The 23922-nt window shown below is 36.9% G+C and overlaps 2 protein-coding genes and 1 long non-coding RNA gene across 4 annotated transcripts; 1 reads left to right on the plus strand and 2 right to left on the minus strand.

Moving 5' to 3' along the window:
- Window positions 1–1319: 1319 nt before the first annotated feature.
- LOC131972795 (uncharacterized) lies at window positions 1320–2376 on the minus strand. The gene is made up of 3 exons (XR_009394500.1): window positions 2238–2376; window positions 1806–1888; window positions 1320–1422 (listed from the first exon to the last, which is right to left on the minus strand). It is a non-coding gene; the product is annotated as an uncharacterized LOC131972795 (long non-coding RNA).
- Window positions 2377–14618: 12242 nt separating this feature from the next.
- LOC131972802 (uncharacterized) lies at window positions 14619–17991 on the minus strand. Of its 2 annotated transcripts, none has more exons than XM_059334527.1 (2): window positions 17195–17991; window positions 14619–16696 (listed from the first exon to the last, which is right to left on the minus strand). In XM_059334527.1, the coding sequence occupies exons 1-2, from the start codon at window positions 17240–17242 to the stop codon at window positions 14990–14992; spliced, it is 1755 nt and encodes a 584-aa protein (XP_059190510.1). In that variant the 5' UTR covers window positions 17243–17991; the 3' UTR covers window positions 14619–14989. The 2 variants fall into 2 exon arrangements, with proteins under 2 accessions (XP_059190510.1, XP_059190509.1); XM_059334526.1 differs by having other exon boundaries at window positions 14619–16919; window positions 17195–17988.
- Window positions 17992–19222: 1231 nt separating this feature from the next.
- LOC131972803 (apolipoprotein D-like) lies at window positions 19223–23012 on the plus strand. The gene is given in 6 exon segments (XM_059334528.1): window positions 19223–19880; window positions 20517–20621; window positions 20763–20884; window positions 21297–21385; window positions 21521–21685; window positions 21688–23012. Coding segments are annotated over 6 exon segments (561 nt in total). The 5' UTR covers window positions 19223–19865; the 3' UTR covers window positions 21753–23012.
- Window positions 23013–23922: the final 910 nt, after the last annotated feature.

The raw sequence follows: 23922 nt of genomic DNA on the forward strand, positions 1-23922 counted from the left end.
ATTTAATGTTTTATGGGTGTGTTCTCTGCGAGAGTTTGTCTGCTGTAAATTTGTGTTAATAATTAAAAAATAAAATAACTAATTATCTCTGAGAAGAAGTGAACAGCCACGTTAGTGTGAAGTGTGAAGGTTCAACCTATTTTATACAGACTATGCTTCTCGGAAACAATAATTATTATTTTATATTTTTAAATATAGGAGGTAAGACTCAAATAAAGGGGGATAAATGAAAAGAGCAGGAAGCGAGACATCTCCACACAAATCTTTCTTGCTTTATCACTAGCATGCATTTTTTCAATTGATGAGAAAATGTATTTAAAATCATCCATAAACAGCAGTCTAGTATAAAAAGGTTATAGATCACAGAGGCCAATTATTGTTAAAATCATAAATAAATAAAATAAATAAATCAACCAATAGTTTGGGAAATATTTAAAGAAATTTATTAAATGTATTGCAGACATTATTGTTTTATTCAATCATAAATTTTCACAACATTACTTTATTGGATATAATTTTATTTCATTATAAATGATTTTTTAAAATAAAAAAATGTCATAACGACATTGTTCCCAGTGACACTTCAATTTCTAAACAATAACATATAAAGATGAAGGAACCAAATATCTGATCTTATCATAAAGAATATGTGTAATCTAATTGTATTAATCTTATCAATAAATGTCAGAAAATAGTGAAAAACCTCTGTTATAGATCCCCACAGCACAAACACATGAATTCAAATGTCTTGTTTTATTAAACCATCACCTTTAAATCTGAGTAAATATAAGTTTATGACCATATATGACAAAGAAAATCATTAAATATTCATATTTGAAAAGCCGGAACTGTTTGGCATGTTTTGATGCGATATATTACACTCAAATGAAGAAAGATGTTTTTAATCATTAAAGTAAATTTGAATGATTCCACACAACATTAAAGTTTAAAGGTGGATTTTCATTGGAGTCGATTCTAGTCAAATCTAATTTATATTATGTTATTTATGTTATAATTTCCCATAGCCCAAACACATCAATTAAAACTTAATAAACCAAAAGTCTGTATATGTTTAAATATAAGTAAATATAAGTTTATAAGTATATATGACCAATAAAAGCATTAAATCTTTAAATTGGAGAAGCTGGAACCAGCAGATATTTGACATTTGAGCTTGTAAAATGACTAAAATGATGATTTGATTATAAAAACAGATTAATCTGCTAATTGTTGCAGCTCTATTCTCACACATCACACAAGGTCTCTGAGTTAAGAAACATACTTTTCTCTGATTAACAGCAAATCTCAATTCAAGTTGAGAAAATTACTCGTCTTCTTTTTCTCCTTGTGGAAGACTTTTCCATCTGCCTGCTTCCTCCAGCTCAGTCTGACGTCATCATTCAGCCTTTGGTCCTTCAGCTTCTGTTGGAGTTGACAAACATTGTTACTCACACAGAGAGATTACATTCTGCATTGTTATTAACATTTCATCATCTGGAAGCTCTTTTTCAGACTTTTTTTCCTCACATGATAGTTTGTGACTTTCCCTGTTTCTACTTCTCATGTCATGTCACTGTCCAAGTCATTGTAATGTTTATAATATATAGTTTGTGAATGATTTTTCCCTATTTATTATTTTAAATGTCTCTTTATCTGTTTCCTCCTCAGACTGTTTCTTTTACTGCTTTAATGTGAATTCACTCTCTGAGGGCCAAGAAAGTTTCATCTCAACTTATTTTGAATTTTCTTCTAACAGTCATTTGTTGCTCAGCTTTTGCATAAAAGACAATAAAAAGATGATTTACCTGCTTCAGCATTCCCTCAGTCACAGCAGATACAGTCACAGTCATCCTCAATCTCTTCACTTTCTTCACTTTCATCAGAGAAGCTTTAAAAAAAAATCAAACAGAACAGTTCAGAGATTTCTGCTTGGATAATAATCAGCATCCTGTTGATATATATATAATATATAAAAGTGTCATCAGTTAGTTTTGTCTTCCTGTGGTCAGTTTAGAGCTATACCGCAGGCCTCCACCGGGGGGCGGGGTTTATCAGTCAGTTAGAAGCAGTTACTTCCTCCATCTGTTGATATTCTCACATTGAAGTCAACACAAACTGATTATCTGTAGTTGGTCATACTGCATGCTAACATCAGCATCCTGAGTGTTCACATTTATTGTCATTTGATGCAAAAGTTAACCTAAATCTAATATAAATACTGTTTGAATCGGGGTTACCACTGAGATGGACTGTAGCAAATGAATGGAAACTTCCAGTCACAGTTCCTGTCCACCCATCCTCCAGAGAACCTGAAATCTGCTACTGCACAATTCTTATTTGGACCATTAGGTTCCTCTGTCTTCCAGTTCTTGAACGAGGAGCTGCTTCCATCGGACCACTTCCAGGAGCCTCTGAAAAGGCCGATCCAGACATATTTTACTCCTGCTGGCATCAGCTTCTGGACCTTCTGGTTCTCTGCCATGTTTCTCACACTGGCCAGGTCTGTGTGGTGTTCTCTGCAGTAGCTCTGGGCCTCAGTCCAGGTCATGGAGCCTTCAGTGAAGACAAATGTCACATCCAGCCCTGAAAATAGAGCACAGATACATACTTTATATTTGAGTTTTTCTCCGTCTGAATATTTTTCTCAGCAGTTTGATGTTTCTTAATGAATGTCAGCATGTCACCGTGGAGCTGTGTGCATATGAACTCCTTTTCTTGCAGCCCTGTTGACTGAGACAGTGACGTGGGATAAAGCTGTTAATGATGGAGCTCTTTATATAAACCTGCAGCTTCTCACAGTGAAATGAAGGCAGGACTCACGTCCATCTGCTTTAAATGACCTTCATGTAACTGAAGACAGAGAGGCAAAGAGCAGCAGAGAAGGGGAGAGGTCAACAAGCTCAACTGGTCTATTTTAACTTTACTGCTGAATGTTCTCACCTCTCACATCACAACAGACTGCCTTAGTGTTGAATGTGCAGCTGAGATCGTGCCAATATCCATCAGGGTTCATCCCTGTGCAGTCTTCTGCACTTCTGTAATTGTTTGGTTGTCCTCTATTCCATCGTCTGAACTCCTCTCTGTGTTTGTAGAAACTTGTGTTTGACAGTGACCACCTCCAGCTGTTCACGTCATGGTACAGCCCGATCCAGGCGAACTGAAACACATAATTATATTAAAAATAATATTCAGGTGTCCATATGAACAGTGAAACAGGTTCTGCTTCCTGTAATAATTCCTGCTGTTTATACTGGACATTAAGAGATCCCTTATAATACACGTTCAATGGGGAACTAAAGCCTTCGTCCTCGTTTTAGCTTTAAAAAAAAAAAATCTTAAAGTTTCTCTGAAGTATCACAGCTCAGATTGTAAAACTTTAAATCTACCTGTCACTGACATGATGTCAAAAACAGCTTTGAAAGTAAAGAAAGAGAAAAGTGAACTCACAGAGGAAACTCCTGCTGTTTCTGCCAATCTACTCAGGATCTCCACATCCTCCATGTTGTCTATAGTGGCCAGGTCTGTGTAATTCTCTCTACAGTAATGTTGTGCCTCAGTAAAAGTCTTCCCTTCATTAATGACATGGTACTGACGTCCAGCACACAGGCCTGTAGAGACACACATGCATACTGATCAGATTTATGCTATAAATAACTTTTATACATGTTCACTTTGTAACTTTACAGTTTAATGGATTCAGACGTGTCAATGTGTTTGGAGGAAAATCAGAAATGTAACAAAGTACAAGTACTTCACGCAAGGACAGTTTAGAGTATTTCTGTTTGATGCACTTTATACCTGAATAATATATAACCAATATAATATAATGTAATGTAATATAACCTCTTACTATTCAAAGACCTTTTTGGTGGTTGTGGGCAGATGATGTTTAGGGGGAGATAGCTGGTCAACAATAAATGGCACATAGAAATGGTGAATATCATCTGAAAGCTGTGAACCTGAAGATTAATTGATTAATTAAAAGATGCAGCTCAGCACTGTGTGTCAAGTTGTTAATTAATTAATTAATTCATTATTGAAACCTATTTTGGTGAATAAAGGGTCATAACATTAGGGTACGCTTTCTAAAGTCCAGTCCATGTTCAACTATGTTCCATAAGTTGTTGCAGAAATATTTGAGTTGATACCATTTGCTACACACATTTGGTGATCAATAATAGAATTTTATTCATATCGAGAATGGATAAAAATGGTCTAAAAGACCCTCCAGAATATAATAGAATTGAATAGATTCCATGCTGTGATTTGGGTTCAAAAACTTTGGTCATTTTGGAGGCTTCTGTATTTTCAGTGATTGGATGACGAGCACTTCTGTTCTACAAACTGCTGAGAAACCCTCATATTGTCAGTATACCTAGGAAAGCTGCACACCCTCTGAATGCTCTGGGTTTCTAGTTTGTGGCTGTAAAGTTTCATGAGGCTGTGATTATCCTAGAGGTCACAGCAGCTAATTTTATTCAGTGACGTCAAGACTCAAAAAATCCCCTCACGGTAAGGAACTCGCTACTACTGTTGACTAACATCATCCCACATGGAGAAAACTGGGCTTACTGAATCCACAAGAGTCTCAGATTTCCACTGATACACAGTTTATGTAATTCAAAGCCTGTTTGGGGAACTCAGTGTGCTCAAATATTCAAATACAGTATGCGGAAAAAAGGCAAATTTGTACTACATGAGAAAAACTCATGTGTTTTTTTTGCCTTAAACTTTAGACTCTTTAGACTTGTGGGAACACAGAGAGGCTATTTTCATTCAGATAGCATGATGTCAGAGGTCATGGTATAGATTCCTTAGATCTTTTAGTTTCATATGAGCGGTTAATGGTAATGAATGAATGAATGAATAATATATAATGTAACTTCACAGTTTAATGGATTCAGACATGTCATTACGTTTGTAGTAAAATCAGGAATGTGTTAAATTTTAAATACATATTATTTTATTATAAAAAGTTTAAAAATATTTATTCATTGATGTAACAACCTATTTAACCCTTTTAAAATGCTAAAATATATTTTCTCCAATGTGTAATATCTGTAAAATGCAAAGTACTTTAAGGAAAACAAACAAACAAACATAAAAATATATCTTAATATGAAATGCCAAATAGCAGAAATGCATGTATATAAGGTGTATAGAATGTATATATATGTCTTATTTTTTTATATTCTCATTCTGTATTCTATATCTACTATGTGTCTGTGTCTTGAGCTGCTGTGACAACTAAGTTTCCTCACTGCGGGAAAAATAAAGTCATATCTCTTTTTATCTTTTATCTTAAGTACATTTACTCAAGTACTGCACACAAGGACAATTCAGAGTATTTTTCTTTTATGCATTTTATACCTGCAATAATATAATATAATATAATGTAATATAATATATGATATGATATGATATGATATGATATGATATGATATAATATAACTTACACTTCACACAGACAGATTGTTTTTTACTTTTTCTGCATTTCAAAAAAGGACAAATTTATAAACACAACACATTGTTGTATTTGAAACTTTTTTTTGCATTGTGACCTCTTCCAAATGGTCTGTATGTATGATAATAAATAATAAAGTATATTGACTAATAAAGTGTTTTGGTTGGATAACATCAGGACAGATCTACCAGGGGCCGACATGCCCGAGGGCTTCACATGTCAATCAAAAATGAACTTAAATAAAAATTAACTGACTTTAATTAGTTCAGGTATAAAGTAAAACCCAGCAGTGAAAAACAGACCGAGTAGATTTTAACTGATTTATCTCTAATACATTTTAAAGAAAAAATAACGGGAACCAATCAGATTCGGAAATGATTCGTCCACAACTTTCAAAAGGCTGGCTGGAGCTTCAGTCAAGCGCGGTTAGATCTGATGTGAACCGTCGCCCAAACCTTTGTCTGTGCTCTGCTTTGTTGTATACTATGATTAGTTGTGGTTGTTCTTGAGTTTCTGTGTAACAGTTAAACTGACCCTGGTTTTTGTTGTTATTTTATTTTGTTAAACCTTTAGTCTGAAGGGTCCTTTGTTTGTACATATATCTTACTGCTATTTTATTTCTTATTAAAAACACCTCTATTAAATCCATTACATCTGGTTTATGTTACCTCCTTTTTACCCCTTTAAGAGCTGGTGGACGTAACAGGTGTGATAAATTAATTAACATCAATCAGTCTGATTTAGTCTGTACATCAATCATAATGTAACTGAAGGGCATCATTAAAGAGTTGTGATAAGAGCTCTGCAGCCACAATGATATACCAATGTAGTGTGAATATAAAAGAAAAGAAAGACTTACCTGGTGCAGCCACGAGGAGCAGAAGAACCACCAACATCTTGTTTTCTGTCTCGCTTCATGTGAGTGTGACACTTCAGACTTGCTGCTTTTAAAACAGATCGACTGTGTCCAACTCATTGGAATTATTCAAACTACATGACCCGATCAGGTGCAGCAATTATTTGCATATTGAGGACATTGCAGGGACATTTTGTAACTTTTCCTGGACACGTAATGTGATCTCATAATGTAATATCATATGTGTGACACTGTTTGTTTGTCTGCTGAGCGATGTGACAGTTCACTGAGGAGGAAACAGCTGCTGTACCAGGTAACACAGAGAAACAGCCATGAGAGAAATACAGCACATATTCAGAGCCTTTACTGCAGTAAAAGTACCCATACTACACTGTGAAAGTACTACACTACAAGTAAAAGTGCTACATTCAAACCTTACTGAGAGTAAAAGTATATATGTTGCAGTAAAATTAGTCTATCTGATGTTTCTGGATGAATATTCCTGCTGCATTAATGTGTTTGTTGGATTTTCCTGCTGAAATGTTTGAACTCCTTTATATCCTGTTAGGTAGTTCAATCTGTAGTGATGCATCATATTCTATAAGATCATCATGTCATGACTGTAAAGAGGAGACTCTTAGCTTCATGTCAATACCAACATTATGTTTCTAGGCCAAATATTCCATGAGATATGCTCATCCAAAGTTCGACTGTTATCAAACGTCAGTTTTGAGAAAAAGGGCTTTAAAGAAAATGATACAGATTCCTCCATGTTTCACAGGGATTTAAACACATTTATTAAGACTAGACTCCAAATGAACACAATATTTTTGGGTCAAAAGTGATACCCCACATCTCTATGTGTAGTCTACTCAAACTGTCACACATACACGTGCACGTGACCTCGTGCACGAGCACATACGCAACACAGTACAGGCCTAGAAGCCCATGTAGACAAGTATCCAAAACATATGGAATATAATAATGATAAAATATGGACAAATATACTGTACATATGATGTAATACAGAATATATTATGGGTAATTAAATATAATAATACTTTAAATATATTTAAATACCTAGCCATGTGCACACATATACTTAATTGATTAATTAAAAGATGCAGCTCAGCACTGTGTGTCAAGTTGTTAATTAATTAATTAATTATTGAAACCTATTATGGTCAATCAAGGGTCATAACATTAGGGTACGCTTTCTAAAGTCCAGTCCATGTTCAACTATGTCCCATAAGTTGTTGCAGAAATATTTGAGTTGATACCATTTGCTACACACATTTGGTGATCAATAATAGAATTTTATTCATATCGAGAATGGATAAAAATGGTCTAAAAGACCCTCCAGAATATAATAGATTTGAATAGATTCCGTGCTGTGATTTGGGTTCAAAAACTTTGGTCATTTTGGAGATTTCTGTATTTTCAGTGATTGGATGACGAGCACTTCTGTTCTACAAACTGCTGAGAAACCCTCATATTGTCAGTATACCTAGGAAAGCTGCACACCCCTGAATGCTCTAGCTCTCTAGTTTGTGGCTGTAAAGTTTCATGAGGCTGTGATTATCCTAGAGGTCACAGCAGCTAATTTTATTCAGTGAGGTCAAGACTCAAAAAATCCCCTCACTGTAAGGAACTGGCTACTACTGATGACTAACATCATCCCACATGGAGAAAACTGGGCTTATTGAATCTAGCCTGGGTATACCCAGACTGCCTTGCGCGCTCGAATTTAATTTCGAACCTCCAGGCGGTCTGGCAACTAAGCCAGTTTCGTAGCCCTGTTTTAGGGATCCAATCACAGAGCGGGGAGGGACGGTGAGACGATGACGCGTACTACTCGGCACTTGGAAGCTTTCCGGATCCAACATGGCTGCTGCAGACGCGAAACTCTCTAAAGCTGCAGATGGTGTTTTAAATAGTTTAGAGCGAAAGTTGAAAGGCGAAAGGTCTCTCGGCGGCTCCGCTGAGATCACCGGCGTTATGGTAGCGGGGCTATTAGCGTCGCTAGCGGCTATTAGCGCCACTCGCGGCTAATAGCTATTAGCGGCTAATAGCTATTAGCGTCGCTAGCGGCTAATAGCCCCGCTACCGCTTACAGCGGGGCCGCCGAGAGGCCCGCAGCAGCTTGTTTATTGCCCATAAAATCAGTGGATGTGTATGGCAGAATGACATGAGGGGGAATAAAGCGTGAAAATAAATAATCTTGCAGAAAGCGAGAACTGGAGAAGCAAAGCAGCAAACAACACTCTCTCACAGACACACACACAACAAACATCCATCTCTGTTGCTCTACTACGTCATCTGGTATAACTGATCTGATTGGCTAAGAGCTACCTACAGACGCTTTGATAGACATTCTAAGCGTCCAATAAACGGCTCCGGAGGATCGTAAACCACACCTCCTCTACGGAGAAATAAACAGCAGGTGTCCAGACCATAGACTGTATAAAATGGTCCAGACCTAATCTCCAATGAGATTTGGTCTGGTGTTAGCCAGGCTATATTGAATCCACAAGAGTCTCAGATTTCCACTGATACACAGTTTATGTAATTCAAAGCCTGTTTGGGGACCGCAGTGTGCTCAAATATTCAAAAACAGTATGCGGAAAAAAGGCAAATTTAAATATATTTGAATACCTAGCCATGTCCACACATATACTTACACTAACTTATAAGTGCATATCCATACAATTTAATATATATATACAGACAATGGTCCTTTTAATATAATAATTATACAGAATATATTTAATATTATTTCATATTTATTTATTATTATTTCATAATTAAACTGTCACATGCATCAAGGAAGGAGGCAGTCCTCTGGTGTTGGGCTGGCTAAATCATATTGAATCATGGTTGAATGAGGCCTGATCATTTTTGTATTATTGCTTCAATATGATCAGTGTATTCACTAATAGACAGACTCAGGGCTGTACTTGCCACCTGGCATACTGGGCAAATGCAATTTTTTTTAATTTAATATATTTTTTGGTTGACTGATTGCCCAAAACATGCTAGGCTTGCTGTTGTTACCAGTTTAACATTCTAGTGCCTCGTCATAATTTCATGTTGGTCAGTTCTGTTAGTGTTTGAAGCTGATTTGCTGTTGTCTGTGCTAGCTTGATCAGTTGTTGATAGATCTGGAGTTGATAAACAGACGAGCAGTTGGACGTGAAAATTATGATTTTAGTGTGACAGTGTTAAATTTGCAAGTAGGACATTTCTGTCTCTGCAGGCTAATTTGCTCACCCAAAGGGATCTTTTTAGATATGTAAACATTTGTTTCATGAGCATTAGTAGAACACCATTTTAAAGTGAGCATGGAGTTTCCACTGTACTTTTACAGTACTGTGTGTTCTTTAATTTTTTTCCTGCAGGCCTATTATCTTGCTTTGTTGTACTGCATGTTATTGCATTTATATTAAAAAGTGAAAGTTATCTATTCTGACTTCCTGTGTTTTGACACTCTAGGATGAGGGCCATCTTATGTAGCCTAAATGTAGTGTAGTGTGGAGTGATATAGTTCAGATATCTACGTGGTTAAGAGAGCACTAAGATACTTGGTGTGTTATCAGTTGTGGTGGGCTGGTCGGGGCAAAATGCCAGGGCTGATTTTTTGTCCCAGTCCAGCCCTGGTGGCGGAAGAAGTATTCAGATCCCTTACTGAATTAAAAGTACTAATACCACAATGTGAAATTACTCCACTACAAGTACTGCATTCAAAACTCACTTAAGTAAAAGTACAAAAGTATCATCATCAAAATGTACTTAAAGCATAAAAAATAAAAGTACTCATACTTGCTATGCAGAATGAACCCACTCAGATTGTCCAAATATATTATTGTATTATTATTTTTGATGCATGTATGTAGCTTTTTACTGTTGTCAAGGCAGGGATACTTTTAACTACTTAATATACTTTTATGTATTTATGAATGGATTTAACTAATAAAACCACCTTGTATATGGTGGAATTCTGTGTCAATGAAGGTATGAACACAGCATTATTTTTGGTTCCCTAATCAGCCAGTAGCTGCTTCATAGAGCATTTGTGATCTGTAAATCTTGCATCTCTCCTTACAGCCAGGAATAAATTTCACAGGTTCAATCTGAGGAGGAGAACAAATCACTGATATACAACTATAATCCTGTTTACACTGGGCTAAAGAATGCCTTTGATCATATCTATTATTTCTGATGTTTACATGTGGAATACTCACCTTGTCAACAGCTGATTGGCTGTCTTGGTCACATGACTCGTGAATGTTTACCTTTACAGATAATTGGATTTTACATTTTACAGTAAAGTAGAAATAGAATATATTTCTACCTGCAACATATATCTTGTTGCAGGGCAAGACTTCGTGGCTGCTAAATGCTGTAACAGAATGTACAGTACAGTAGAATATCTTCAGATTGCTTAATAGGACTAGGTGTTACAGTCCCTGAAGATTTAGCACAGCACTTGTCTAATGTGAGGTTGAAGATGTCATCTTCTGTTGTTTTAGGTTCAGTGATGACCACTTAGTGATGTTTCCACCAGTACAACACATCTTCAGTTGTGTACCCCGACCTCATTGGGTGTGTGTTGCATGATGGTTCAGTGTGTGGTCATTTGGCAGCCCACACAGCCAGTGACAGCTCCACTTGTGGCCTGCTTTTTGACTTGCAGTGGAACGAAAATTGTATTTTAACCAAATTTCATATTATGTGCTAGTTTTACTGGGTAAATCAAATGGAGGAAATCATTGATGAAACACAGGTGTTTTAAAATGATTTCTAATCTTTTTTTCTGCTTCTCTAATACCACAAATAGATAACCATCGAAATCCAAGCAGCAGCTGGCTCGACAGACAAGTGATTTTAGGTTAGACTATAATATTGTTTTCAATGATTGTATGCGTTTCATGGCTATATATTCTTGTTTATTTTGGGAAAATTTAACTATAAATAACCTGATTTACAGCATATAAAATGAATGAAAAAAACAGCTTTTATATGGCTGAATTCTGTTTCAATGAAGGTATGAACAACGCATTATTTATGGTTCCCTAATCAGCCAGTAGCTGCTTCATAGAGCATTTGTGATCTGTAAATCTTGCATCTCTCCTTACAGCCAGGAATAAATTTCACAGGTTCAAATCTGAGGAGGAGGAGAACAAATCACTGATACAACTATAATCCTGTTTACACTGGGCTAAAGAATGCCTTTGATCATATCTATTATTTCTGATGTTTATTTGTGGAATACTCACCTTGTCAACAGCTGATTGGCTGTCTTGGTCACATGACTCGTGAACGTTTACAGATAATTGGATTTTACATTTTACAATAAAGTAGAAATAGAATATATTTCTACCTGCAACATATATCTTGTTGCAGGGCCACCATTGTCACACACCTTCAGTTGTGTACTCCGACTTTATTGGGTGTTTCAGCCTTTTATCACAAGACACCTTCAGTCGAGGTTGGCCCATCCCAGGCTGATCAGACCTGGGTGTGTGTTACATGGTGGTTCAGTGTTGTCATTTGGCAGTCCACACTGTCTCGTTGTGTTACAGCCACAGCCAGTAACGGCTCGATTCGGGGCCTGCTCTTTAACTCCTAATTTTTTCAAAAGCCATGCAGTGGAACTAAAATTGTATTTTAACTGGATTTCAAATAATGTGCAATATATTGCTACTTTTACCTAAAACAAATGGTAAAAAGCATCGATGAAACAAGTGTTATTTTATTAATTAATTAATTAATAATTATTTCTAATCTTTTTTTTTTCTTCTCCTCTAAGTGCCCATAAAATAATACCACAAACAAACAAGCATCAACCCTCACCCTAACCCTAGGTCACAAAAATCCACTGATTTTACCGGTTTAAATATCTTTAAAGCATTAATAGGTCTACAGCCCATAAAAAGCACTTCCCAGACAGTGATAGCAGTCCTACCTGTCTGAGCACACCGGCACACTCCCTCCCACAGTTTCTGGTCAGCTGATGCCGACCTCCTGCCTCATTGCACTGGAAAACATCGGACCTGTATCCGATTTAGAACCACATATGAAAGGCTACGTTCAGACAGCCCAATTCAGATTTTATTTTTAAGTCACTCATATGTGACTCAGATCGGATTTTTTGACAGTGTGAAAAGTACAAATAACTTGGAATCCTATTTTTTCAAATCAGACTTGGGCGTTTTTCATATGTGGTCCTAAATTGGATACAGATCTGATGTTTTCTAAGTGTGACTTACACTGCACATTTTCTGCTAAACTGACCACTAAAAAATTGGATCTGAGCAAAAAAATCAATAGCCAAAGTCGCCCAGGTCTGATATTAAAAAATGGGATTTCATGTCATTTGGGCTGTTTTCACGATGTCATAAAAAAAAATAAAAAAAAAATAAAAAAAATAAAATAGATCCGAGTCACATCTGAGCATAAAAATCAGATTTGGGTTAAATCTTTTAGAGATGTTTTCCTAACAAAATCATAAAATTACAGCAAGTTATAGGCTAAAATGAATTGATTGATGTAACAAAGTATTGTGAACAGATTAGCTTGTTACAATCCCTAAATTAAACCCTAAATGGCCATACAGTACAGGCCAAAAGTTTGGACACACACCTTCTCATTCAATGCGTTTTCTTTATTTTCATGACTATTTACATTGTAGATTCTCACTGAAGGCATCAAAACTATGAATGAACACATGTGGAATTATGTACTTAACAAAAAAGTGTGAAATAACTGAAAACATGTCTTGTATTTTAGATTCCTCAAAGTAGCCACCCTTTGCTTACTAGAATATAAGACATGTTTTCAGTTATTTCACACTTTTTTGTTAAGTATATAATTCCACATGTGTTCATTAATAGTTTTGATGAATCTACAATGTAAATAGTCATGAAAAAAAGGTAACGCATTGAATGAGAAGGTGTGTCCAAACTTTTGGCCTGTACTGTATATTAATTTATATGTAATATTGTGATGTGATAGTAAGTGGGATTTACTCCTAAGGTGGTCCCAATTATTATTATTTTTTCTTCTCCTCTAAGTGCCCATAAAATAATACAACAAACAAACAAGCATCAACCCTAACCCTAGATCACAAAAATCCACTGATTTTACCAGTTTAAATATCTTTAAAGCATTAACAGGTCTACAGCCCATAAAAAGCACTTGCCAGACAGTGATAGCAGTCCTACCTGTCTGAGCACACCGGCACACTCCCTCCCACAGTTTCTGGTCAGCTGATGCTGACCTCCTGCCTCCTTGTACTGGAAAACATCGGACCTGTATCCGATTTAGAACCACATATGAAAGGCTACGTTCAGACAGCCCAATTCAGATTTTATTTTTTTGCTCATATGTGACTCAGATCGGATTTTTTGACAGTGCGAAAAGTACAAATAACTTGGAATCATATTTTTTCAAATCAGACTTGGGCGTTTTTCATATGTGGTCCTAAATTGGATACAGATCTGATGTTTTCTAAGTGTGACTTACACTGCACATTTTCTGCTAAACTGACCACTAAAAAATTGGATCTGAGCAAAAAAATCAATAGCCAAAGTCGCCCAGGTCTGATATTAAAAAATGGGATTTCATGTCATTTGGGCTGTTTTCACGATGTCATAAAAAAATAAATAAATAAATAAAAAAAATAAAATAGATCCGAGTCACATCTGAGCATAAAAATCAGATTTGGGTTAAATCTTTTAGAGATGTTTTCCTAACAAAATCATAAAATTACAGCAAGTTATAGGCTAAAATGAATTGATTGATGTAACAAAGTATTGTGAACAGATTAGCTTGTTACAATCCCTAAATTAAACCCTAAATGGCCATACAGTACAGGCCAAAAGTTTGGACACACACCTTCTCATTCAATGCGTTTTCTTTATTTTCATGACTATTTACATTGTAGATTCTCACTGAAGGCATCAAAACTATGAATGAACACATATGGAATTATGTACTTAACAAAAAAGTGTGAAATAATTGAAAACATGTCTTGTATTTTAGATTCCTCAAAGTAGCCACCCTTTGCTTACTAGAATATAAGACATGTTTTCAGTTATTTCACACTTTTTTGTTAAGTATATAATTCCACATGTGTTCATTAATAGTTTTGATGAATCTACAATGTAAATAGTCATGAAAATAAAGGAAACGCATTGAATGAGAAGGTGTGTCCAAACTTTTGGCCTGTACTGTATATTAATTTATATGTAATATTGTGATGTGATAATAAGTGGGATGTACTCCTAAGGTGGTCCCAATTATTATTTTTTTTTATGATGTTGATGTAAAGCGGGAGGAAACCGGAGCAACCCGGAGTAAACCCTGAATGACAATTAATTAATTAATTTTCATAAGTGTTGTGATGGTAAGTTGGAAGTACCCCTAAGATGGCCTACAGTTAAAAAATTTTTAAGGTGTTGTCGTAAAGCGGGAGGAAACCTGCACAACCTGCAGTAAACCCAAAGCAGGCCATCAATAATTTTTTTTGATTGTGTTGATGGAAATCAGGAGGAAACTGGCGCACCCAGAGTAAACCTTAAGGAGACCATTCACTAGTCTCTATCCAACTGAAGCTGATGTTTTTAAAGCTATTTTAAACCCAACAGACATTTGATGTCATGACAACATCAAGACCGTTTAAATAAACCAGTGAAGGCTTTGAAGGGTTTGCAAAAAAAGGAAACGAACTTGCTGGACTTGCTCTTTGGTGGTGTCAAAAGCAAATATTTGATAGAGCAGGCAACGTAATCCTCAAATGCTGCTTCTTCAAGTTCCATCGACACCAGCACGTCGTCTGTAGAGCCCCATTTCCTGCACAAGTTTTTGAAAACGATCTTGTCCAGGGTCTTGAATGTTTCTGGGGTGATTTCGAAATCTTCTCCCCCGACGTCGGCCCAGGTCTTTTCGATCAGCCTTTCAATGATGTGCTCTGGGTTGTCAGCTGGCCTGGTTATCTTGGCTTCGTTGTAGATACGACTAACCACTTTGATAACAAGTAGACTGACTTTTTTGTACTTCACTGTCTGTACTATAGCAGCATCACTTGTCAATGACACCCAGTCCTGAGAGGATCTGACTGCAGATGTTGTTGCAGCATCACTTGTCAATGACACCCTGTCCTGAGAGACTCTGACTGCAGGTGTTGTTAAGACAGTCCCCTCAGTTACTGTGACTAGAGGTGTTGGTGACACTGACTTCCTTGATGTCACTGACTTTCTTAATACTATCACTCTGGGTGTTGGTGATAGAGACTTTTCAGGTACAGTCACTTTGGGTGCTGGAGAAGTCTTGGACTGCATTACGAAAAACGGCGATATGCTGTCAGACTCTGTCCCTTTGAGCAAAGCTTCTTCTGACCATGTCACTGAGGGTGTCTGGGGTGTGTTCTCAGACAGTGACACTGTGGGTGATGGTGATAGTGCCCCAATAGCCACCAAAGCCGATACCACTCTTTTACTGTGTATCTCAGATGTCATTTTCACCCACCAGCACATCATTCCCAGCAAACGCCACACTTTGCGGGATATGGCTTCATAAAGGGTCTCAGGTGGTGGAAGGCTCTTTTTTGAGTCACTTTGAGTACTCAACTCCTCTGAAAGGTGACTGTAGATAATATCACCGAGTTGTTGTGTGAAGATCGACTCATGTCCTTCTGAAATGCTCCGTAACCTACTGAACACACCACGCTCATTGCCACCTAGTTCATCACCATTCTCTGTCTTAAACAGTGTGTCAATACTGTCAATGAAAGACTGCAAAGACTCGCTGTTCTGGACTTTAGAATTGGGACAGAACTTGTTCTTCAGTTGTGTCCGGATTCTATTAATGGACAGTTTGGTGAAGCATGAGGCAAAAAAGGTCTTCACCTTGTTCCTCAAACACTTGTTGAACTCCTCCTCCCTGAGTTGGGGGCTGCCACCTGTCTTCTTCAAATCTGGACTGGGACTAGGCTGCTGTGACGAGGATGGGCTGTGGGATTCTTGACTGGCAGCCCTAAGTTCAGCCTCCATGCTGTCCCGAATTTTAGCCTCCTCAACAATGCTCTCAGCAATAACACCTGACACATTATCAGTCCTTAGGGACATGTCAGATGCCAGCAGAGCATACTCATGGTCAGCCACATCATCCAAAAGAGGTTCTGTAATCTCACTGACCTCTTTCCTAAGTATCTCCTGGACAGCTTGGGTTGTTTTGCTTACAAAGCTGTCCACTGATTCTGTCCCCAGCTTCTCAGGGGTGGAGGACTTCACAGACCCATCTTTCTCTGCAGTGTCCCGACTTCGCTGTTTCCATAGTCTAGTTGTGCAGAAAGCACTCATCTTTCCCATGGAATCCTTTAACAACGAGCAGATATGAAGGATCATAAGCTCAATTCTGGCTGCTAAAGGTATGCGGTCAGGAACCACAGTCTCATAAGTGCCCAGAGTCTCCATCCGACTGTTTCCACTGTGTACAGCCTCCTGAGAAATATATTCCTTCAAGGACTGTGCGCTGGATTCGTCGACAGCAGTTACATCCAGTACCTGTGCGAAGGCCTGAGCGATTGAATCACCCAGACTGGACATAACATGTCTGTCAGTAAGGCCAGCTGCCTTGTCATGATGGCCAAGAGTTGCCCTAGCTGATTTGGACACTAATGCAACCAATTCCAACACCAGCTCTGCTAAAAGAATTCTTACTGGATAATCAGCCACACCTATCGTGAATCTGGCCCAGTCTTCCACTGAAATCCTATCCAAAAAGGATTGAATCAGTGGACGGACGTCATCCACTTTAATGGTAGGCATCTGCCGTTTCATACAGTCGCCTGTTCTATCTAACTTAGAACTTACCCTATTAGGAGGGATGATCCTGAAATTTCCTGAAGTTTGCGATTCCATTTCACGTCCTGATCTGTCTTCGGTCCTGTAGAAATGAGAAAATGAATTTGATGTATCCTCACTCCTATTTATGAAGTTGGTTGGTTAGATGTCATGACGTCATGAATGACGTCATGAAACATCAAAGGGGATTCTTGAATGATGTAATTTATGAAGTCATGAAAAAAATTAAAGGGGATTCTGGATGATGTCACCGGAAGGGGAAGATCAAAGCGGATTCTGGAATGGTGGCATGGGCAAGATCAAAGCAACTCTGAAATGATGTCATCAAATTCTTGAACACCCAACCCCCTCCCTCCCCCACAGAGAGCAACCTTTGTTACCTAGCAACCAAACATCCTACTGTGGGGTTAAGTCATATTTTTATCTGTAAAATATCAATATATAGTTTGGCAAAGTACAAATTCAAAGCCAAAAATGTTATACAATGTATACAAAATTGACTGTGTCTCTGTTCACACAAAAAACTATCAAGTTACAATATAGCCTGGTTAATAACCCACTGGTTCAAGAACAACTGAGTTGTTGTTTTTTAAACTACATTCCTCAAACTGCAGCCAATTTTCATTTTTGTCCCATATATAAATGCAATATATTCAGATGCCTGTGAAACACGCTTGTGAATGAAAAATGAATTTAAGAACACTCGTAGTAGGGGTGTGCCATATCGTATCGTTCACGAGTTTACTGGTATATTTTTTTTATGGGTAAAAAAAAAAGCATATAATATTGGCAACATTCCTACTTCTTGACGTAGTGGTGTAAAGATTTCCCATTAACGACCTAGACTGCGGCGGCCCGCTATAGTCTCATGTGCTGCGCTAACGTCACATTTCAAGCTACTGAAAGTATATGCACACTATTTATAATATAAAGTTATTTTGGGTTTTGTCTGTGCTCAGCAGTGTCTGTCACCCGACCCGCACCTCTCCATCCTCCGAGACATGCGCGCTCAGTCACACATTTAAACACACGCGCTGAATACCGCAAGCTGCCGCGTGCCTACCTTCTCTCCGTGTGCATCTGCGTGCGCGCTCCAATCTAAATCCTATCAACCTGTCCGGTCTTGTCAGGGGTCCAAACGGCCCAAACACACTGTTGCATTATGCCGTTCGTTAGCCGCGAGCTAATATTATCTAACAATTAGTGTTGTTTTGGTTTTAATCTAATCACAAAAGGCTACTATTACTTCCTGTCGCTAAACAATGCAGCTTTCAAAATAAAAGCACAGAATCCACCACAGAATTTACAAGAAGACTGTCAAAATAAGATGTCTTAAATAAAACATAGAAGAACCCTTATTCTCCTTTACAATAATTAATTAAAATAGGCAATGATAAGATCAGTGTATATGATGGAATAGTGGCATTAGAATGTGTGAGAGGCTACAAATTTGGGCTTTTATAAAAAAAAATGTCTCTAGTCCACACAGTCTGGCTGCTCCATGTCGATGAGATTGATCACATTTTACTATATAAAATATACCATTTGAATGCCGTAAAAAATGAAATTAAAATGTCATAATATGCCATAAAATATATTTTTTAAATGTCTTAATATAGTACTCCATCAAAATGTGTTATGTAAACTAAAAAACACACTTTCAACTATAAAACTTATATGGTTTAGTATTTAAAATGCAATCAAAATGTCATCAAAGATGTCACAGCACGTTATGCCATAAAAAGTCGTTAAAAATGTCACAATATCATATGCCATAAAAATGTCATTAAATATTTTTTGTGATATTAATTGTGAGGCAGCCTAATCCAAAATCGCATATGTTCACAATACTTTGTCACAAATCACATTTGTTTGAAATCTAGTGGATTTTGTTACTCATTTGCCATGTACAAATATGTCTGCATTTCAAGGTGATCACTTTTGGCAGGGAGTAGTAAGTAAATTTATATTATTTCATACAATTTTGTGACACTCAGTGGCCAACATACAGTGTAAAGTTATACCAATATATCTGTGATGTGCTAAAATTGGCTAAAACATGTGCCATGCAAATGTGTGAGTTTGACTCTTCCAGCACCCTGAAAGAAGACACAAACACAGAATAATTTAGATGTAGTCTTCCTTTCTGAATCTGTGTCAGCATTCTAGGAAATGTAATGCTTTTAGAGGAAAAAATTTGAAAGTCTTTGATACTTTTTAAACATGTAACTGGACAACAGTTTGAACCTGTGAACTTCTGACTGGTGCTGCTTTTATCTGTAAAGGAGAAAACTGTGAACTACAGTGATTCACCATTAAAAATGACAATCAATTGCTTTTCAGTTCTGTATTGTTTTTAGACTTTACCTTAATTATTTTTTTATATCTTGTTCATTACATGAGTTAGCCAAAGCCCTGTCAGTGATTTTGTCACGTAGGTGTAGTAGTCACTAAAGGTTTGAAGGTTTTGTAAACAGTATCCAAATATAGCTCTTTAAACATATTTTCATTCCAAAGGTCTGGTGGGGAAAGAAAAAAACATCTAGCTCTCAGCTTGTACTAGCCTGATGAGTTGGAGTACATGACAGACAGACTAGTTCAGCATGCTTTTATTTTGATACTTGTTGAGGTTGCTCGTTACATCTGAACATATTTTGTAAGTTTTTTTGCCCACTTGGACATGAAGGCTTTCCAGGTACTGCAAGTATCTTTTTAATTTAAGGATGGAACATTTGTAATATGTTTATGATCTGTATCAATCTACTGTCATTAGCTGGCTTGGTTTTGCACATGTGATATTATCCAAAAAGAGTAGAACCAGTTTAATAATATTAACTATTCTAACTTTAATTCTGAAGGTCCTGTTTGTGATCATAGCAGCCTACACCCACCCAATAAAGTCATAAAGTATGTTGATTTTTGTCAGAATAGCTCAAATTTTGCCTAAAAATTGTAGAAATGGGTCAATTATAGTCTGTTGATACATGTTAGAGCATAAAATGGCCAGAAATTAAAGAAAAACACAATATTATGGGATGTCAAAAAGTAACCCTCTCAAAAACGTCATACTATGTCGCTTTTGGTCAAAAATGGTCAAATTTTAAAATGCCTAAAAATGCTTTAAAATGGTTGATGGTCTGTTGATACATGTAGTAGTATAGTTTGACCACAATAGTATATTTTAATTTAAGGACACAACATTTCTAATATGCTAAATTTAATATCTTTAGCCATACACTGACATTAGCTGGTTTGCTTTTGCACGTGTGGTATTAACCAAAAATACTGGAACCAGTTTAACAATATTAACTATTCTAACTTTCATGTGCAGGTCCTGTGTGTTGTTCTCCTGACTGTTGCGGCAGCTGACAGTCAGTCTTTCCACCCTGGCAAATGCCCTCAGCCGTCTGTTCAAGACGACTTCAACGTTACAAGGGTAAAATACTGATGTGGTGTATTTAGTTTGTTTTTAAGTTAGGGTTGTATTAAAGCAGATGCTCTTAAAACACAGCTGCTGCTCAGTGACTTTAGTTTCTTCTTCTTCTTCTTTTTTTTCTTCTTCTTCTTCTTCTTCTAGTATCTGGGCACCTGGTATGAAATAGAGAAGCTCCCAGCTGTATTTGAAAGAGGAAAATGTATTCAAGCTACTTACAGTCTTCTTGCTGATGGGACGGTCAAAGTACGCAATGCAGAGCTGCTGTAAGTACTGAACTGCTCCCCTGTCTCAGTGAAAACAATGTTTTCCAACATTATTATCATATATTGTTGTTATTATTATTATATATTCATTCATGCTCCTTCCACTCACACAGCACCTTCCAGCACAGAAATTAGTAGTAAAGGGACAACAAAGCTTTGTGAACCATTTGTTTGATTTATGGAGCCACCAGATTGTGCTCTTTGTTCAACAAAGGGCTGAAAACACACTCAATTACCATTGCTTAAGCCTTTTTTAATGCCAAGACCGCCATCTAGTGGGGTCAAAAAATAAAGCAAATAGTTCATCAAGCTTCATTGTCCCTTCACTAGGAAATAGTATATTTCTTGCTTTATTCTAGTGAAATACTTGCTTACATTTCGTCCTTTTCTTCCTCTTTACCTCTCTGTGCAGGTCTAATGGCAAAATAAATTCTATTGAAGGTGTCGCCAAAGTTTTAAACTCATCTCAACCTGCTATTCTAGGTGTCAGCTTCTTTAAAGGTCAATACGCTAAGATCATTTTCTGTTAGATAATTTAGCTACTATGTTGTCTATTATAATACAACACAATAACCTTGCACAGTAACCTCCGCTAAACTTCCATTTCTATTTCATGCCATCTACCTCTGTATCCAGGTGTTCCAGATAGTCCATACGTGGTACTCTCCACTGACTACGAGTCATATTCTCTGGTCTACTCGTGTGCTGACTACTTTGGCCTTTTCCATGTGGACTTCGCCTGGATCCTGGCTCGCACTCGGACATTGACTGAGGATGTCATAAGCCGGTTACATGATGACCTGTATCTGCTGGTGTTAACATCAAGCGCCTCACAGTCACTGATCAGACTGGATGTCACCAGATCTGAGGTATGACCAACCAAATGAAAAGGGGCTGAATACTTCTTTTGAACCATGTTGAAGTAAACTAATGTAGTTAGGCTATGTATGTGATTGCTTTATCTGTGCCAAAAACCAAAAAACTAGATGTAAACTGTAATGCAGGGGTCATCTAGCTGAAGGTGATTCTACAGCACAGACATATTATCCAGCATCAAATCTAACTATCTCATGACACACATTTCTGGATAAATGGTGCAGGAAAAAAGAGAGTGGATGGTCTCCTCTCATACTTTAGGGGTCTCACCAGGGACACATATTTACGTGAAAAGTCATGAAGAAGTGCTTTTTGCATAATTTGTCCCATAGACAGTGGTGAAAGAAATATTCAGATCCCTTACTGAAGTGAAAGTACTAATACCACAATGTGAAATTACTCCACTACAAGTAAAAGTCCTGTGTTCAAAACTTACTGAAGTAAAAGTACAAAAATATCAGCTTCAAAATGTACTCAAAGCATCAAAAGTAAAAGTATTCACACTCGCTATGCAGAATGAACCCACTCAGATTGTCCAAATATATTATTGTATTATTATTTTTGATGCATTTATGTAAGCTTTAATTTACTGTTGTCAAGGTAGGGCTAATTTTTAACTACTTAATATACTTTTTTGTGGTTTGATTAATACAAATTTGAAATGTATCATTTTTATGTATCATTTTTTAAGTATCGTTTTTATGTTAAATGTCAACCTGAAAAGTAGCTAAAGCTGTCAGCTAAATGTAGTAAAAAATGCAATATTCACCTCAAAATGTGATGAAGTATAAAGTTACATAAAATGGAAATACTCAAGTAAAGTACAAGCACATCAAACTTGTACTTAAGTACAGTACTTGAGTAAATATACTTAGTTACTTTCCACCACTGCCCATAGAGCCTATTAAATGTCTTCAAAGTGGCATGACAGAAATTAAGTATTGCTCCTCCATGAAGGTGGTGCAGAAACTGAAGCAGCAGAAGAGGATACATACTGACTTTTAGTCTCTTGTGTGGGTAAAGCTCCAAAACCCAAGAACAATATTAAATCATGTTCAAACTTCACATACCCAGTTTATAGTGCAGCCTTTTTGTTAGTGAAGGGACAACGAAGCTTCGTGAACCATTTGCTTTATTTACGGAGCCCACTAAATGGCGCTATTTGTTCAACAAAGGGCTGAAAACACACTCAATTACCATTGATAAAGCCTTTTTTTTTAAAGCCAAGACCGCCATCTAGTGGGGTCAAAAAATAAATCAAATGGTTCATGAAGCTTCATTGTCTCTTCACTACTTTTTTGTTATCAATTGTCTCCAAGCCGAAGAGAATGTAACCCTGCTGACATGACTATGGCATTGAAAACACACCCAAAATAAAAAATCAGAGTACACACATTATGACACAACTCATAATTTTAATAATTTTTAACAAGTATAGGTACGGATTTAAACTCTGTTCATAACTTTGTTTTTGTTTGCTTTATGTAGTTTTGTACATATTCTGTGCGTGCAAGGCAAAGATAAACATGACGGTAGAAAATAAATTCTCCCCTAGGATGAGATGGAGGCTCAGGTCGCTGACAGCACAGGGAGCTGAACTGAGGTCTGCTCTTACAAACACACATCATTCTCTACAGCCACCCTGAGAGTTTGATACACTGAATACACTCCTGTTGCTATCTCACACAATATCTGATCATATACTGTTCTTTTATTAGATTCGTATCTGGTTCTCCTGTGATATGATGGTGATTACATATGTGAATGGCTAATGGAATGAGTGAACCTGAATGGATTTAAATGTCACATACTGATGTGATTCCATAGAAATATGCAGAAGCATGCAGAGTTTTAGTGTCTCGTGTGAAAATCTGGAGATTCTAAAAGGCTCAATGTGAAAACATCTTAACAAGGCAAGATATATTTTTCCCACATACATGGCATGAATGGATTTGTTAGAAACTGTGTAAAGGAAATGGATCTGACATCATTTTTGATATATAAAAATTGTGAGAAAATAACCAGAAAACCGGGATAATTGTTAATTTAATTGCATTGGGAGCCACTTTACCTCTCTGTAGTAAGAGTAGAATTTGTAAGAAAAACTGGGAGGTATTGTTATAAAAATCTATAAACATCAAATTAAGGTAAAACCTTAAATC

Source organism: Centropristis striata, chromosome 6 (assembly GCF_030273125.1).
Source record: "Centropristis striata isolate RG_2023a ecotype Rhode Island chromosome 6, C.striata_1.0, whole genome shotgun sequence".
Classification (NCBI taxonomy): Eukaryota; Metazoa; Chordata; class Actinopteri; order Perciformes; family Serranidae; genus Centropristis; species Centropristis striata.

Coding starts and splice junctions, on each gene's coding strand:
- LOC131972802 (XM_059334526.1), bottom strand. CDS start 16,795: ATGGAGACTCTGGGCACTTATGAGACTGTGGTTCCTGACCGCATACCT.